At 46.1% G+C, this 17,563-nt stretch overlaps 1 protein-coding gene across 3 annotated transcripts in view; it reads left to right on the top strand.

Annotated features, from left to right (window-relative positions):
* The window catches only part of CUL9 (cullin 9), an 81,052-nt gene that overhangs the window by 46,656 nt on the left and 16,833 nt on the right, over nucleotides 1–17,563 (top strand). For 2 of the 3 annotated variants that reach the window (XM_075204524.1, XM_075204526.1), the window contains exons 16-21: nucleotides 3,951–4,122; nucleotides 4,708–4,813; nucleotides 6,313–6,411; nucleotides 6,499–6,674; nucleotides 12,293–12,426; nucleotides 12,509–12,694. In XM_075204524.1, the coding sequence (XP_075060625.1) occupies nucleotides 3,951–4,122; nucleotides 4,708–4,813; nucleotides 6,313–6,411; nucleotides 6,499–6,674; nucleotides 12,293–12,426; nucleotides 12,509–12,694 (873 nt within the window). The remainder of the gene's footprint in view (nucleotides 1–3,950; nucleotides 4,123–4,707; nucleotides 4,814–6,312; nucleotides 6,412–6,498; nucleotides 6,675–12,292; nucleotides 12,427–12,508; nucleotides 12,695–17,563) is intronic. The other variant, XM_075204525.1, reaches the window with a different exon arrangement.

Raw genomic sequence — 17,563 nt, 5'->3', positions numbered from 1 at the left:
AATCATTACTATTTCTCTTTCATCCAGTCTGGGGGACACTGCTTACCATGGGTTGTGGAGGGGAGCTCAGGAGTTGGCACCTAACTAGTTAACTTTAGTACTGCCAGCAGACCCATCCCCTCTACAGTGTCCCAGCCCCCTCTTGTTCAGGTTTTTTTTTAGGTGCCCATGGAGTTGGGCAGTGTTTTCAGTTACTGCGTCTAATTTTTTTTATTTTTTTTTTCCTTTTATTTCATTTTATTTTATTCTTTAACTTTTTTTTCAGGTGGCAGAGCTGGAGTGTGTTCTAATATAGAGAACACACTCACAACAGAGCAGAGCAGGCACTACCCTGTCAGATGAGAGCCAGAAGCTCTCACTGACAGGGACAGGAACGAGAAGAAGAATGGGGTGCCTGAATTGGGAGTGACCACTGTCACTCCTGGAGCCTCCCCGATAACCAGCGCTGCCACTGCAGGCATAGAGCGCCGGTTATCGGATATTTCAAATGACCGCGGCCATCTTGGATCGTGGAGGAGCGAGGAGAACTACAGGGGGCTATACCAGGATCCCCCCTCATACATAGGAGGGGGCATCGGGTACTATCCGCTGCAGAGACCTCAACTCTGGAGGTCTCCACTACTCTGCCACATACCCATTTTTATTTTTATGCGGGCACAGAATCCGCTGCAGAGGCAGCATTATCTGAAGGGGGGGAGTTAATGACATAGAGCTCCCTCGCCTTCCAGAGAGAGATGTTTAACCCGGTCTTCTGGCGCCAAGGAGAAGCCCGGGAAGAGAGAACAGATCTGAGGGAGCAGGCACCAGGACACTGCTGTTGGACTTCTCCCCTGTTTGGCCTATGGGCTAAGTATCTGATTTACTTAAACACATACTCTGTATTGCTGTGTACAAGTGGGCTAGTAGGAGTTATATTATAGTTCTACTTGCTTAAGTATTATATTGTGTTTAAAATAATTACAAGTACAACTTTATGTCAAGATTAGTTGATTACTTGTTGTTTTACACTATTCTCTCCACACATTTACTCTCTCTACTCAGCTAAATTTAACCATTTAAGTCTGTGTGTTTGGTGTGCCTTCCTTTATTAAGAAATGACAGATAAGGGAAAGGGCCCTATGGCAAAATATTTTACATGTTCAAAATGTAATGTAAAATTACCTTGTGGGCAGAAGGAGCCATTGGCGCTCTGCTCTGTCTGCGAGGCAGGGGTCCCCCCTGCGCAAACCCAGCATATGTCAGCCCCACTGACGGAGGAACCGGCCTGGGTGACCTCCCTGACACAGTCGGTTTCCTCTTTAGCACAGATGGTTTTTCAATCCAATCAATTGCTATCTACTGTGGCAATTTCGGTGGCTAATAATACTAGTACACAGTTGGGCCTCCCTGTTGCCACAGGTTCTATTGGAACGTCTATACCAGGACCTTCCTCTTTACATACAGACCAAGCCCCTGTTCCCACAGAACCTGCATGGTCTACAGCATTTATAAAGGGTTTGGATAAACTGAACCAGTTACTCGAATCCCCAAACATTCCGCCTGCTAAAAGAAGGAGGCCTAGATCTGAAAATACCCTTATGGTTCTTTCAGAATCAGGAGTTTTCAGATGAAGAGGGGGAAGTTCATTCTGATCCTGACCAGGTTCAACCTTTGGGACAGGAAGAAAGCTCTAAAAGCCAATTTATTAATGATTTGGTTTTAGCGGTGAGATAAGCGTTGGACCTCCCAGAACCGGAGGATCCTACTCCTAGAGACAGAAGTCTCTTTAAGAAGGCCAAGAGGAAGGCTATCCGTTTTCCCCCTTCTGTAGAACTTAAAGATATTGCAGAGGGAGCCTGGAAACAGCCTGATAGAAGGTTCTCTGTTCCCAGAAGGTTCTCTTCCCTGTATCCATTGCAGGAGGAAGATGTGGATCGCTGGGAGAGTATTCCCAAAGTGGATATTCCAATAGCCCGATTGGCCAAACACACTTTACTCCCAGCCCCAGGTTCAGCATCTCTGCAGGATGTCAATGATCGCAGAGTGGAATCCCAGCTGAAATCTATATTTGCGACTGCGGGTTCTTCCTTTAGACCCACATTTGCGTCAGCTTGGGTTGCTAGAGCCATGGAAGCATGGGCAGACCAGCTGGCAGAGGTGGGGTCTTCCGGACATAGATCTCATGGCCTCCAGACACAACAGAAAGGTTCACAGGTTTTGCGCAAGGGCAAGAGACCCCTTAGCGGTGGCGGTGGACGTTATGACGATGTCATGGGAATTCAGGTTGGGGATACCTGTTTCCTCAAATTCCCATGCTTCCTCGCGTACTCAAACGAGTAAGGCTAGGGGGTCTGCCAGTAATTCTCATAGCTCCCTCATGGCCGCGCCGAGTCTGGTACGCGGACATAATCTCTATGGCGGAAGGACAGGGTTTTCGTCTTCCGTCTCGAGACGACCTTCTTCTGCAAGGTCCCTTCCGTCACCAGAATTTACCTCAGCTCAGTTTAACGGCATGGCTGTTGAAGCCAGCCTCTGAAGGGGTAGGGGTTTTTCCTCCAGCGTAGTGAACACTATGATGCGAGCCAGAAAGCCAGTTTCAGCTCGCATCTATCACCGGATTTGGAGAGCCTACATCAGATGGTGCGAAAATAGGACTTGTCACTCGTCCTCCTTTTGTCTCCCTCGCTTGTTGGCTTTCCTTCAGGATGGCCTGGAATCAGGGCTTCGGTTAGGTTCACTAACTGTTCAGGTATCGGCACTTTCAGTCTTTTTTCACCTGAAATTAGCGGATTTACCAGATATTAGGACTTTCCTCCAGGGAGTCTTGCATATTCAGCCTCCCCATTTGTTCCGCCTACAGCACCATGGGATCTCAACCTGGTGCTGGACATGCTTAAAGGGCCTCCTTTTGAGCCATTACTTGTGGCAGATTTGAAGTGGTTGACCTGGAAGGTCCTCTTTCTTTTGGCTATTGCATCTGCACGTAGGGTTTCGGAATTAGGAGCTCTGTCTTGTCGGGAACCATATTTGGTTTTCCACGAGCACAGAGCAATGTTAAGAACCCTCCCTCCCTTCCTTCGTTCCAAAAGTAGTTTCGGCTTTCCCTCTGAACCAGGAAATTGTAGTTCCGGTCTTCTCATCTTCTTCCCATTCGGATCAGCAGTCTATGGAAAAGTTAGATGTGGTTAGGGCTCTCCGCATTTATGTTAAAAGAACTTCTCAGATTAGACGTACTGATTCTCTGTTTGTTTTTATTTATGATGCTAATAAACAGTCCATTGCAAGATGGATTACGGCAACCATTAAGCAAGCTTACATAAAGGCTAACCGTCCTGTGCCATAGAGACTAACGGCCCATTCCACCAGATCGGTAGGGGCGTCGTGGGCAGAGAGAAAGGGGCTTCTGCAGACCAACTTTGCAGGGCAACCACCTGCTCCTCTGTCCACACCTTTACAAAATTTTACCAGTTTAATGTATTTGCATCGGCGGATGCAAATTTCGCTCGTAGTGCTTTACGAGCGGGATTTTCAGAGTAGTCCCATCCTTGGGGGGCTGCTTTAGAACGTCCCCATGGTAAGCAGTGTCCTCCAGACTGGATGAAAGAGAAAAGAGGATTTATGTACTTGCGTTAAATCCGTTTCTCTGATTCCGTCTGGGGGACACTGCGATCCCTCCCTTCTGCTTTTCTTCTGTGTGCTCTTGATTGATTGGCCTTTTCTCCTTGGGCTTTTTAATTAACTGAACAAGAGGGGGCAGGAGGATTGTAGAGGGGAGGGGTCTGCCGGCAATACTAAAGTTAACTAGTTAGGTGCCAACACCCGAGCTCCCCTCCACAACCCATGGTAAGCAGTGTCCCCCAGACGGAATCAGAGAAACGGATTTAACGTAAGTATATTTATCTTCTTTTCTCTGTTCCATGTAGACACCTTTCATTTATTGTTCTAACAGTAATCACATTTTTTGTGTGCAGGCTCCAGTGTGGAAGTTAAAGAAGACAAATGTTGGGAGAAGATTGAAGTCTCCTCCAATCCCCATCGTGCCAACAAGTTAACAGATGGAAATTCAAAGTCTTACTGGGAATCAAGTGGAAGTACTGGATCCCACTATATCAACATCTACATGCACCGAGGAGTGGTAATCCGGTGAGTGTGCGTGTCTGTTTTATATGTGTGTGTATGGATGTATGTATATATGTATGTGTGTATATATATATATATATATATATATATATATATATATATATATATATATATATATATATATATATATATATATATATATATATATATATTATATAATATATAATATATATTGTTGCATTTGGGGAATGGGCACCATGGGTGTCAGCAGTTTTCATCAAACAGTTCTATTGCTTAATCACTTTACATATCTTCCTCCAAATTACTTCCACGGTTTCTTGAATTGCCGCACAGTACATGACCTCATGTCTACTCACTCACACAACTGTTGTATAGAGGGTAAATGTGTTGTACAAAGGTGACTTGTTATAGATCTGACCACTGTCTACACCTTATCCTCATGCCCTTTTCTCCATTACGGTTAGTGGTAGCAATCGGTGGTGGATAATTAAGGAACATACATCCATTTCTCTATTGCCCACGGATCTGTGCTCCTCTGGACAGATGCCATGCTCCCCTATATGATTAATGTGTGTAGATGTATAGTTACAGATATAGGAAGTAAATGTGTTTGTTTGCTCCCTGCAGGCAGCTGGTTCTGATCGTGGCCAGTGAAGATTCCAGTTACATGCCGGCTCGTGTAGTGGTGATGGGTGGAGAGAACGTGTCTAGTGTCAACACGGAGCTGAATGCGGTCAGTGACCCCAATACGTCCCATCAGCCACACGCAAGGAAACGTAAATGGGGAACCTTAGGGCATTTGTTTCTCCATTACATACATGTGTCTTAATTGGTTTTTAAAGGATCATGATTGTTTTGTTATAGTATTATTATTTTTCTCATATTTCTATCCTTACAATCTTACCCCCATGATATTGTAATTTCTAAGTCATTTACTTGCCTGAAGACATGGAGAAAGTGTTAAGAAAAGTATGAAATACATATCCTATGAAAAACAAGGATATCATGAAACACCCCCAATTCTACCTTAGACAGTACGATAACTCTGGAGTGGGCCGCCAGGCATATGCGGGAGCGGGGCCGCCAGGGATTTGCTGGCTGCCAGGCATATGCGGTAGCGGGGCCGCCAGGGATTTGCGGGCTGCCAGGCATACGCGGGAGCGGGGCCGCCAGGGATTTGCTGGCTGCCAGGCATATGCGGGAGCGGGGCCGCCAGGGATTTGCGGGCTGCCAGGCATGCGTGGGAGCGGGGCCGCCAGGCATGCGTGGGAGCGGGGCCGCCAGGGATTTGTGGGCTGCCAGGCATATGCGGGAGCGGGGCCGCCAGGGATTTTCGGGCTGCCAGGCATGCGTGGGAGCGGGGCCGCCAGGGATTTGCGGGCTGCCAGGCATATGCAGGAGCGGGGCCGCCAGGGATTTGCGGGCTGCCAGGCATGCGTGGGAGCGGGGCCGCCAGGGATTTGTGGGCTGCCAGGCATATGCAGGAGCGGGGCCGCCAGGGATTTGCGGGCTGCCAGGCATGCGTGGGAGCGGGCCGCTAGGTATATGCTGGAGCGGTCTGCTAGGCTTAGGTTAGTCCCACTCTTAAGAGGCTTTTAGTTCTGCCTTCTCCCACTCTACTGAACTAGTCTTTGTCGAGCGCACTTACACTCTGGGGATCTCTGTAAGTAAACAAAGAAGAATCAGGATTCGGGCTCTGCTCGGTTAAGTTCATATCTCAGGAGTGTGTTGTCTGCCTCCTGAGTGTGAGCAGAGATTTTGCAGGCGTTCCGTCTCCTTAGTGCGCTGAGCAGTCACCAGGTTTCATGTAACAGACGTGTTTTATCTCGATTGTGTTCCTTTCATTCTTTGCCTGAATTCTACACATTGAGGAGGAGGCTGATCGCCAGCTCCCAGTTATTTCCAGCTATTTTGCAATATATAACTTTTATTTTTATATATGTAAAATTAGCTGAAAATAACTGTGTGATCAGTTCTCTTCCTCTGCAGCAAATGTCCATAATATTATTACTAATATATATTAATATAGCACCAGCCTCCTCCAATGTGCTTCATAGTAGTAATAAGGCCCAGCTGGCAAGCTTACAATCCATTAGAAGATACACATATTATAGTCTGCTCTCCGCTCGCTGACCAGAGGGGGCTATGAAGACCCCCCAACATCACACTGGTTGTCTTATAGATCTATGTTATCCTTATTGACTCTTCTACATTTTACACTTTGTCAATAAGCAGGTGAACATCTCCAGCGCAGCTGGACGCGTTGTGCTCATTGAGAACGTCACGCGCTTCTGGCCGATTATTCAGGTGAAGATAAAGCGCTGTCAGCAGGTAAACATTTGTCATGTTGGAAACATATCCTAATGTATTGGGGCTGGTATCATAAACTATGTATGTTCTCGGATTGACTCCATGCAGGGAGGTATTGACACACGTGTGCGGGGCCTGGAAGTCTTGGGACCAAAGCCGACATTCTGGCCAGTGTTTAAGGAACAGCTTTGCAGAAGAACATTCTTGTTTTACACCAGTAGAGCTCACAGTTGGGGACAGGAGATCTGTGACAAGAAGGAACATTTACTGCAACTGTTTGGCAGGTGAGTGAAGGCAATTACATCAGAGTAACAGGGCGTCGCCTATCTCAGAGCAACGGGGCGTCGCCCATCTAAGAGCAACAGGGCGTCGCCCATCTCAGAGCAACGGGGCGTCGCCCATTTCAGAGCAACGGGGCGTCGCCCACCTCGGAGCAACACCGACCACAGCTGCATGATATTGGCTGGAATACTCCATGGGGCATCAGTATTCTTAGTCTCCACCACCTCTGCTGGGAGCAGTAGTAGCACACAGCGGACCCTCCCTCTAGTATAAGTGACTAGATGACATGTGGAAGGCTGGTGGAGGGATGTGATTGACTGGGTGGGGTCTTTATTTTCTGGTGCTACTTTGTAGGTTTTCCTGAGTAGTGCGGTGAGGAATAGACTGCAGATTCCGGTCATGGTGGATAAATAGAAAGGCATTTGGTGAAATATGGAATTGTACAGATGAGGGGTGTATGCCTAGCGGTGCTCTATGTAAGGAGAGCATGATGTATGAATTGGTAGAACATGTGCAAGTGATAGAATTGTAAAAAAAATAAGGATAACAGTAATGTGAGAGGGTAAAAGAAAGTGGTTACAGGGCGTTAAAGATGGCAGAGGGTGTGCGCGTAGCCGGCGGGTGGAAGGTCTGTGATTAAATGGGCGAGAAGACGCAGGAGAATGATTGGACCTATAAACAAACACAGATGGATTAGACGTATAATGTGAGAATTATTGGGAGAAGGGGATGGATATATAATGATAGATGGGTGTGCAATAGTAGAAATAAAACGGGGAACAGAATGAGCAATAAGTAAAATATTTAGACTCTATGGGTACAAGACAATAGGACAAATTGTGTCACTGTGTGTATTATAACTGCAATTTAGGTGGATACAATGAACATATGAAGATAAATTGAAATGTAAGAAACAGTAGATGGTAAATTACAGTTTATAATCTCAGCAATGTATAGTGTGGTAAAAGTGTAGCAGAATTGGGTGTATAGAGTGGAGAAAAGGATGAAACATAGTATCTGACAGCAGATAAGAACCGCTTGGCCCATCTATTCTGCTCATTCTTTAACCTATGGTAACCTCCAACCCTGTTTGATCCTTAGTCCTTTATAAGGATATCATTATGTCTATCCCAAACATGTTTAATTTGCTCTACTGTATTAGCCTGTAGCATGAAGGATGGAGTCACAAAGTTATGAGGAAAGGTTATTCAGTTTAATCATGTGTAGAAAAGAGGCGTCTAAGGGGAGATATGATTACTATGTACAAATACATTAGGGGTCAATACAGAGAGCTTTCATGGGAACTTTTTACCCCAAGGACCATACACAGGACACGTGGTCATCCCCTAAGGTTAGAGGAGAGGAAATTTCACAACCAGCAAAGGAAGGGGTTCTTTACAGTAAGGGCAGTGAAGATATGGAAACCACTGCCAGGGAAGGTTGTGATGGCAGATTCAATAGATATGTTTAAGAAAGGGTTAGATAAATTTTTAGCAGAAAAGTGTATCCAGGGATACGACCGTTAATTAAAATGAAGGATAGTAGTGGATCCAGGGAGAATTAGAACTGCAATATTGGGTCAGGAGGGATTTTTCCCTATTGAAACAGATTGGCGGTTGCTTCATTTGGATCAATTTTATATATAAGAGAGATCCCAGGAGATCCAAAGAGGTTGAACTTGATGGACTGGTGTCTATTTTTCAACCTCATCAATTATGTTCCTATGTTAGCTCTGATGGGAGGTTATCCCACTTATCCACTACCCTTTCTGTCTCTGACCCTACTTCCCCCCAGTGTCAGTGCATGTCCTCGTGGTCTTCTAATACTTCTCTTCCCCCAGTGTCAGTACATGTCCTCGTGGTCTTCTAATACTTCTCTTCCCCCCAGTGTCAGTACATGTCCTCGTGGTCTTCTAATACTTCTCTTCCCCCCAGTGTCAGTACATGTCCTCGTGTTCTAATACTTCTCTTACCCCCAGTGTCAGTAAATGTCCTCGTGGTCTTCTAATACTTCTCTTCCTTTGTGGAATGTTTCCCTCATGTACCTTGTTATAACCCTGGATATATTTGAAAGTTTCTCTCGTCCCTCCTTTCCTTTCTCTGCTCCAAACTACACATATTAAGATCTTTTTTTCTTTCCAGGTAAGTTGTGTGCTGTAGGCCATGCACCATTCTTTGTACAGTCTGTAATGTATTTATATCCCTCTGGAGATACGGCCTCCAGAACTGAACACAGTATTCTAGATGAGGCCGTACCAATGACCTATACAGTGGCATTATTACTTCTTTCATCTGCTACTGATTCCTCTCCCTATACAACCAAGCATCTGACTTACCTTCCTCATTGCTTTGTTACATTACTTACCTGCCTGTAAGTCACCTGAAATAGTGACTGCTAGATCTCTTTCCTCCTCAGTAGTTTCCATTATAATGCCGTTAATACTGTATTTAGCCTTTGGGTGTTTGAGACCCAAGTGCATTTATTTTGCATTTTTTGGCATTAAACTGTAGTTGCCACTCTCTGGACCATTCCTGTAGTCTACCTAGATCATCAATCATTTGTTTTACCCCTCCTGGTGACTACCCTGTTGCATATCTTTGTGTCCTCTGCAGTAAGACATACTTTCCCTTCAATACTATTTGCAATGACTCCAATAAAGAGATTAAAAAGCACTGGTCCAAGTACAGATCCTTAATGTACTCCACTGGTAACCTTTCCCTCCTGTGAATGCACTAAATTTACTAGAACTCTGTTTTTTTTATCCTGCAACCAAGATCTTATCTATTCAACCACCTTAAAATCCAGTCCCAAGCTTTCAAGTTTATTTAACAGTCTGCGATGAGGTACAGTGATTAAAGCCTTACTAAAGTTAAATCTACGACCCCCCCCTTTGATCTATTACTTTAGTCACCCAGTAAAAAAGTCAATAAGATGGTCTCCCCCAGTTAATCCACTCTCTTTGGGATCCTGTAAATTACTGGATTTGAGATATTCTGCAACTCTTTCTTTTAAGAGTGTTTCCACCAATCTCCCTACTACTGATGTAAGACTCACTGGTCTGTAGTTGCCTCTTCCTTGCTTCCACTTTGTGCAGTGGGACTACATTCGCTCTTTTACAGTTCTCTGGACTTACTCCTGTATCTACTGACTGGTTGAATTATTCTGTTAATGGTGTTACCAGCACCCCCTTTAATCTCATTTAGTATCCTTGGATGTATCCCATCTGGCCCCATTGATTTATCCACTCTCAGTTTTGAGAGCTCTGTTAGGACCTTCTCCTCTGTAAATGTTCTTGTATCTACCTCATGTTTATCAGTATACTTGTAACTTAACTGTGGTCCCTTCCTCCCTCTTTCTGCAGTGAGCACTGAGCAAAAATAACTATTAAGATGAACTGTTATTACCTTGTCTCCCTCAACAAGACTCTAACTCTCTTTAGTCTTATTATTCCTCCTTTTGTTTTTCTCCTTTCACTTATATACCTAAAATAAGTTTTACCCCCTTTACCTACTGACTGGGCCACATTCTCTTCAGCTTTGCACATCTGATCACCTTCTTAGCCTCCTTCTGTCTAACTAGATCCACCTCTGTCTCTTATTCCCTAAAAACTACCTTCTTCCCTGTCACACTACTTGCTACTTCTTTTGTAAACCACACTGGCGTCCTTTTCCTTGTACTTTTCTTAACCCTTTTGATACAAAGGTTGGTTGCTTTTAGCATTTCCCACCTCTCCTCCTTTCCAGTTCCCCCACTCTGCCATCTCTATAAAGTCAGCGTTCCTAAAATCTAAAACATCTGTGTTTGTGCTATGAGTCTGTCTCTGTCTTTATACTAAACCATACTGCTTGATGGTCACTGGATCCTTATATTCTGTCTCCATTTGTAAGTAATAAGTCTAATATTGCATCTTTGCGAGTGGGCTCCCTCACCATCTGTTTGAGGTCTGCTCCCTGCAAGGGCTTCACAATATCCCTTCTTCTAGTGGTACTTGCAGAAGACCCCTCCCAGTTCACATCAGGTAGATTAAAGTCTCAATAAAAGAAAAATGTTGTCCAGCACTCAGAAACAAACAAAATATAAAAATCACTGTGTCAGCATATACATAACAGAGAATTTTGTGCACAATATAGCTATATTGGGGTTAAGCTCACCTTCCAGTGTCGCGGCATCTCCTGTAGGTGAGATTACTACTCCTCCTCCGATTCCTCCCATTCAGTCCTTCCTAAGTAAAGTATATCCCGGTATAGCTCTCTCCCAGACATGATTTTCATTGCACCATAACTCTGTAATAGCCACAATATCCAGATCATCCCTTGTCATTATCGCACTTAGTTCTGGGATTTTATTTCCTAAGCTCCTAATATTTGCACACATAGCTCTAAGAGTTTTGGTTGTGTGTCTTTCTGTTCCTATGTTCATTTAAATGCCATTGTTCATTTTGTCTTGTTCTGCATTGTCTTCTGTAGCTGTGGATATGTTTCCTGTTCCATTAACCTGCAGAAACGATGCCTCTTGGTTGGGGTAGCAGATTGCTTTATTCCTGTTCAGTTCACTGGCTCCCTCTGCTAGTTTAAAGAGTTCTGTTAGTACTATAAGGCTATACATAATATATCTCTTTAATATATTTGTTATCCACCGAAAATACAGTGTGTTTGTGTGTGTTTTATTTACTATTCTATTATATATTCGTATAATATGGAAGGGGTCTCCATGATCCCGTTACCATACTTCTGGGATGTGCTGTCATAGTAACCAGAAGACCTCTGTATTATCTGCCTGCTACACACTATAATGTATTGTTGTGTCTTTGCTGGGAGGCCTCTTTCATTGGATACTGATGATATTTTCATGTGTTGTCTATATCATGTATCACTATTTGTGATAATCATTTTATGAGTCCATGAGGTGTATGTCATATATCCATTTATATATAAGGAAACTGATATATAATTGGATATATGATATCAAATATTTTCAGGCTTCTCATTTTCCCATGATGCATCTTCCTTATTAGAAGCCAGGGGAGAGACAGTGTAAATATACCAGGGGAACTGACAGATGCCCAATTATCCCCACCCACATCCCTCACTTATAAAGTCCAGTCTCCTATTACCCTCTTCATTGTGGTTCATTCATGACATTCATTAGTCATTTGCATGACGAGACCTCAGGACGGTGTTTGAAGCTCTTTTTCACATTGCTCGACATGTGAATAGAAACGTCCTTAGACCTGATCTCCAGCAGCTTTGCTGTAGTGGTACCAAGAAGCACAGAGCAGGGACAAGTCTGTAACTGCGCCTATATCTCATGTACATAATCTTATCCCGCAAATTGAAATCTCATTTTTTGCTGTACTCAGCAATGAATTCCCCTGATCTGCCCATCGGATGGTGCAAACCTCAACAAATCTATGCTCTTCCAGGTGCATTAGGGGTAGGATGTCAAACACAAAATTTTGCTGAGGGTTTGCACTTTTCAGTGCTGGTAAATGACCCTTTCTCTTTCCTGCCATTTTGTGTCTGCTGGTAGCTTGTGTCTTCTCTGTCCCAGATGTTGTAGGTGTCGCTGCAGGCGGAGGGAGAATATACAATGATCTATACACTGTAATATGTTGTTGCAGACTGAACCGTGCATTGTCACACGAGCAGGAGTTTGCAGAGCGGTTTCTACCTGATGATGAGGCTGCCCAGGCTCTAGGCCGGATGTGCTGGGAGGCGCTAATAACCCCCCTGGTACAGAGCATCACTACCTCAGGTGCAGAATATTCCAGCTGCAAATAACATTTCTCCAGGAATAATAGTGGGATGCCTGAACCCGTAACTCTTCTCTTTTCCAGACTCTGAAGGAGTGAGCTCCCTGAGCTGGCTTCTCACGCGGTACCTGGAGAACATTCAGCTCTCTAGACGTCCCAAGTCACGAACTTCTGTCTTCAACTCCCGTGTGCGCCGACTGACTCATCTACTGGTCCATGTAGACAACAGCCCCCCGGACACTGTGGAGCTCAAGCCTCCTAGTAAAATAAGTGAGTATATTACAAAGGGTACATTGTGTTTATCTATTTACATACTGGGGGCTTGTTCAGGACAGTTGTATAAAGATGTGGTGTGAGTTCAGTGAACAGATTGTATTGCACTCTCTCTTGTTATGCCCATTGTCGTCCCCGCCGGCCTGCACTAGAACCATTGTTCCAGCAGATCTGTCCGGAGTTGTGTGCTAATGATTTGTAATGGGCAGCGTGTGTGGCATCACCACTTTGCTGAACCCTCACTAGACACTGGGCTGGTGCCAAGCACTTTAAATAGCTACATGGCAAGAAAAGCCTACGGTATAGCTACTGCGGAATCAGTGGCGCTATATAAATAAATGGGGATGATGATCCCGTCTGGCGGCCTGCAGTAGTTTCTTGTCCACAGTGCTATACAGGATTATGATAAGTGAATGTGAAAATGGGAAACTTCCATGTTTGGCTGAGTGTGACAGACGGCATTGTAAGGGTTATGCTTACTCATGGTTCAGATTCATTATATACAGTTGTTTTGAACTGCATATGGTTGCTGTGTTAAATTGTTGGAGGACATAAGGTAAGTGAGTGTAGGTTGGTGGTTTTTGTGACTTAGATGTGAAGGGGATGGAACATTAGTGCCTTAGTAGGAGGTAGATGGGTGGACATTGGGGGAGGGGGGAGCTGTGTAGAAGGTAGATGTTGGTAGATTGTGGGAAAGGCTCTTTAGAACGTGCGTGATTGGATATTGGGGGGCACTGTGTAGGAGGTGAGTGTTTGGTCATGTTGGTGGATTGCGGAGCTGTGTAGGAGTTAATTGATGGGACATTGGGTGGGACCTGTCTACTAGATGGATGATAGGACATTGTAAGGGAGCTGGGTAAAAGATGAGTGATAGGCCATCAGGTGGGATCTGTTTAGTAGGTGGGTGATGGGTCATGGGAGGGTGGATTGCGGATCTGTGTAGGAGTTGGTTGATGGGACATTGGGTGGGTCCTGTGGTAGATGGGTGATAGGTCATGAGGAAAGCATGTAGGAGGTGGGTAATTTGACATTGGGGGATGTTTGTAGGAAGTGAATGGTGGGTCATCTGGGTAGAGCTCAGGGCTGGACTGGGACTAAAAATCAGGCCTGGCATTTAAAGTGCACAGGCCCACCTCAGTTCCAGCAGGAAAGAAACTGGGCAGTCGCGCTGCGGTGGTGCCGGAAAGGGTGTGGGTGTGGCCAACATGGGGCATTGATACATACATTATAATAACACATTACATTTATCACACGCTCCCAGCCACATCACGCAATTTCCCCAGGCACATTATGACACCCCCAGCCCACTGTACTTATCTATGCTTCTGGTGCTGCTGATGTCCATCAGGGTGGGAACTTTCTGTAGAGTGAGCAGGGAAGCTCTTTGTCTCACGAGATTACCAAATCTTGTGATACTTAGAGCTCCTCGGCTTACTCTGCAGTCTGTGTCCTGTCCGGAACGGAGAGCAGCTATCAGTTCCCTTCCCCTAACCAGAGCTGGATTAAGGCTCAGGGGGCCCAGGGTATGCAAGACAGCAAGGCCCCTATTATGTAACATGGTTATCATTTTAGACAAATACACAGGCACTGCTGTTAGAAGCACACAGCTCGGCCTTCACAAGCAGTATGTTGTGAAGCAGGACATACCTCCCAACTGTCCTTGCAGTCGGACCAAGTCCTGACTAAGTAAGACAGTCACCCAAATTCAGGAGTGCCCCACCAGATTCAGGACAGTTGGCAGACTGTCTTGCTCTCTCCTACCTGTCTTGGTCACTTTCACCATCTGTGGCTGCTGGTGTCTTTAGCTCAGTTCCTTCTTGTCTTGATCCTGGAATATTGGATTCCCTGTTTTGAACAAATATGGGTACATGAGATTTAGAAAACTCCAACCAGCCCCGGTGTTAAAACAATAGAACTCACGTTTTATAATTAGGCCTCCCTCCAGTCCCCACAATAATAATATTCACATTTAATAAGTAGACCTATTTCTCTCCTTCTCCTAATTAACAGTATACCCATTTACTCAAAACATATTTCCTTCCCTCCAAACAGTCCCAGCAATAAATTAAATAGCATTAAAGTTTAATAAGTATAGCCATTTTCCACAACCATCCCCGGCAATAAATAATTCATATTCACATTTAATAAATAGCCCTCCTCCCCAAAATCAGCCCCATATTCAATTGATAGCCCTAAACCACCCAAGCATTAAATTAAAGGTTCCTTCACCTCAGCTTAAATAATTAGCCCCACCTACACTCCACCATTAAATATCCTACCTCCCACCCTATATTAAGATCCTCCCTTCCCTCACATATTATATTAAAATACTGTGTGCGCACACATGCTATATTAACATGGGGCCACACACACTACATTAACATGTGAGGGGACACACACACTACATGTAACATGCGGGGACACGGACGGACACACTTGTCTTATTACATCCGATCCAGCCATCCGCATGCCCACCCGAGCAGCTGCACCTCCTTCCTGCGCGCTGCTCGGCGGACAGAGACTCGGTGACATGCCACCTATGTGATTACTTGCATAGGCGACACGTCACTGAGTCCCCGTCCGCTGAGCAGCGCGCAATGAAGGGAGGTGGTGCTGCTCGGGCGGGCATGTGGACCGGCCCATCTAGCCATCGGCCCTTCTGGCATTTGCCACAAGTGCCAGATGGCCAGTCTGGCCCTGGTGGAGTTAATAGGAGATGGGTAATATTTCATTGTGGGGAGGAGCTGTTTAAAAGGTGGTTGATGCAACATTGTTTGGCAATGGAGCTATGTAGCAGATGGGTGATAGGATATTGGGGAGTGCTGTGTAGGAGGTGCATGATGGGACATTTGGGGGAGAAGCTGTGTAGAAGGTGCATGATGGGACATTGGGGGGGAGAAGCTGTGTAGGAGGTGGATGATGGGACATTGGGGGGCAGAAGCTGTGTAGGAGGTGCATGATGGGACATTGGGGGGAGAAGCTGTGTAGGAGGTGGATGATGGAACATTGGGGGGAGATGCTGTGTAGGAGGCGCATGATGGGACATTGGGGGGAGAAGCTGTGTAGGAGGTGCATGATGGGACATTGGGGGAGAAGCTGTGTAGGAGGTGCATGATGGGACATTGGGGGGAGAAGCTGTGTAGGAGGTGGATGATGGAACATTGGGGGGTGATGCTGTGTAGGAGGTGGATGATGGAACATTGGGGGGGTGATGCTGTGTAGGAGGTGGATGATGGAACATTGGGGGGTGATGCTGTGTAGGAGGTGGATGATGGAACATTGGGGGGTGATGTTGTGTAGGAGGTGGATGGTGGAACATTGGGGGGGGTGATGCTGTGTAGGAGGTGGATGATGGAACATTGGGGGGAAAAGCTGTGGAGAAGGTGGATGATGGAACATTGGGGGTGAAGCTGTGTAGGAGGTGGATGATGGAACATTGGGGGGTGATGCTGTGTAGGAGGTGGATGATGGAACATTGGGGGGGGGCTATGTAGGAGGTGCATGATGGGACATTGGGGGGAAAAGCTGTGGAGAAGGTGGATGATGAAACATTGGGGGGTGAAGCTGTGTAGGAGGTGGATGATGGAACATTGGGGGGCAGAAGCTGTGTAGGAGGTGCATGATGGGACATTGGGGGGAGAAGCTGTGTAGGAGGTGGATGATGGGACATTGGGGGGAGAAGCTGTGTAGGAGGTGCATGATGGGACATTGGGGGGAGAAGCTGTGTAGGAGGTGCATGATGGGACATTGGGGGGAGAAGCTGTGTAGGAGGTGGATGATGGGACATTGGGGGGTGATGCTGTATAGGAGGTGGATGATGGAACATTGGGGGGCAGGGCTATGTAGGAGGTGGATGATGGAACATTGGGGGGTGATGCTGTGTAGGAGGTGGATGATGGAACATTGGGGGGGTGAAGCTGTGTAGGAGGTGGATGATGGAACATTGGGGGGGTGATGCTGTGTAGGAGGTGGATGATGGAACATTGGGGGGAAAAGCTGTGGAGAAGGTGGATGATGGAACATTGGGGGTGAAGCTGTGTAGGAGGTGGATGATGGAACATTGGGGGGTGATGCTGTGTAGGAGGTGGATGATGGAACATTGCGTTGAGAAGCTGTGTAGGAGGTGGATGATGGAACATTGGGGGAGGGCTATGTAGGAGGTGCATGATGGAACATTGGGGGGAAAAGCTGTGGAGAAGGTGGATGATGGAACATTGGGGGTGAAGCTGTGTAGGAGGTGGATGATGGAACATTGGGGGGAGAAGCTGTGTAGGAGGTGGATGATGGAACATTGGGGGGTGAAGCTGTGTAGGAGGTGGATGATGGAACATTGGGGGGAGAAGCTGTGTAGGAGGTGGATGATGGAACATTGGGGGGAGAAGCTGTGTAGGAGGTGGATGATGGAACATTGGGGGGTGAAGCTGTGTAGGAGGTGGATGATGGAACATTGGGGGGAGAAGCTGTGTAGGAGGTGGATGATGGAAGATTGGGGGGAGAAGCTGTGTAGGAGGTGGATGATGGAACATTGGGGGTGCAGCTGTGTAGAAGGTGGATGATGGAACATTGGGGGGTGAAGCTATGTAGGAGGTGGATGATGGAACATTGGGGGGTGAAGCTGTGTAGGAGGTGGATGATGGAACATTAGGGGGTGAAGCTGTGTAGGAGGTGGATGATGGAACATTGGGGGGTGAAGCTGTGTAGGAGGTGGATGATGGAACATTGGGGGTGCAGCTGTGTAGAAGGTGGATGATGGAACATTGGGGGGTGAAGCTATGTAGGAGGTGGATGATGGAACATTGGGGGTGAAGCTGTGTAGGAGGTGGATGATGGAACATTAGGGGGTGAAGCTGTGTAGGAGGTGGATGA

Source organism: Mixophyes fleayi, chromosome 3, assembly GCF_038048845.1.
Source record: "Mixophyes fleayi isolate aMixFle1 chromosome 3, aMixFle1.hap1, whole genome shotgun sequence".
NCBI lineage: Eukaryota > Metazoa > Chordata > Amphibia > Anura > Limnodynastidae > Mixophyes > Mixophyes fleayi.
This window is presented reverse-complemented; position numbering and strand designations above follow the sequence as displayed.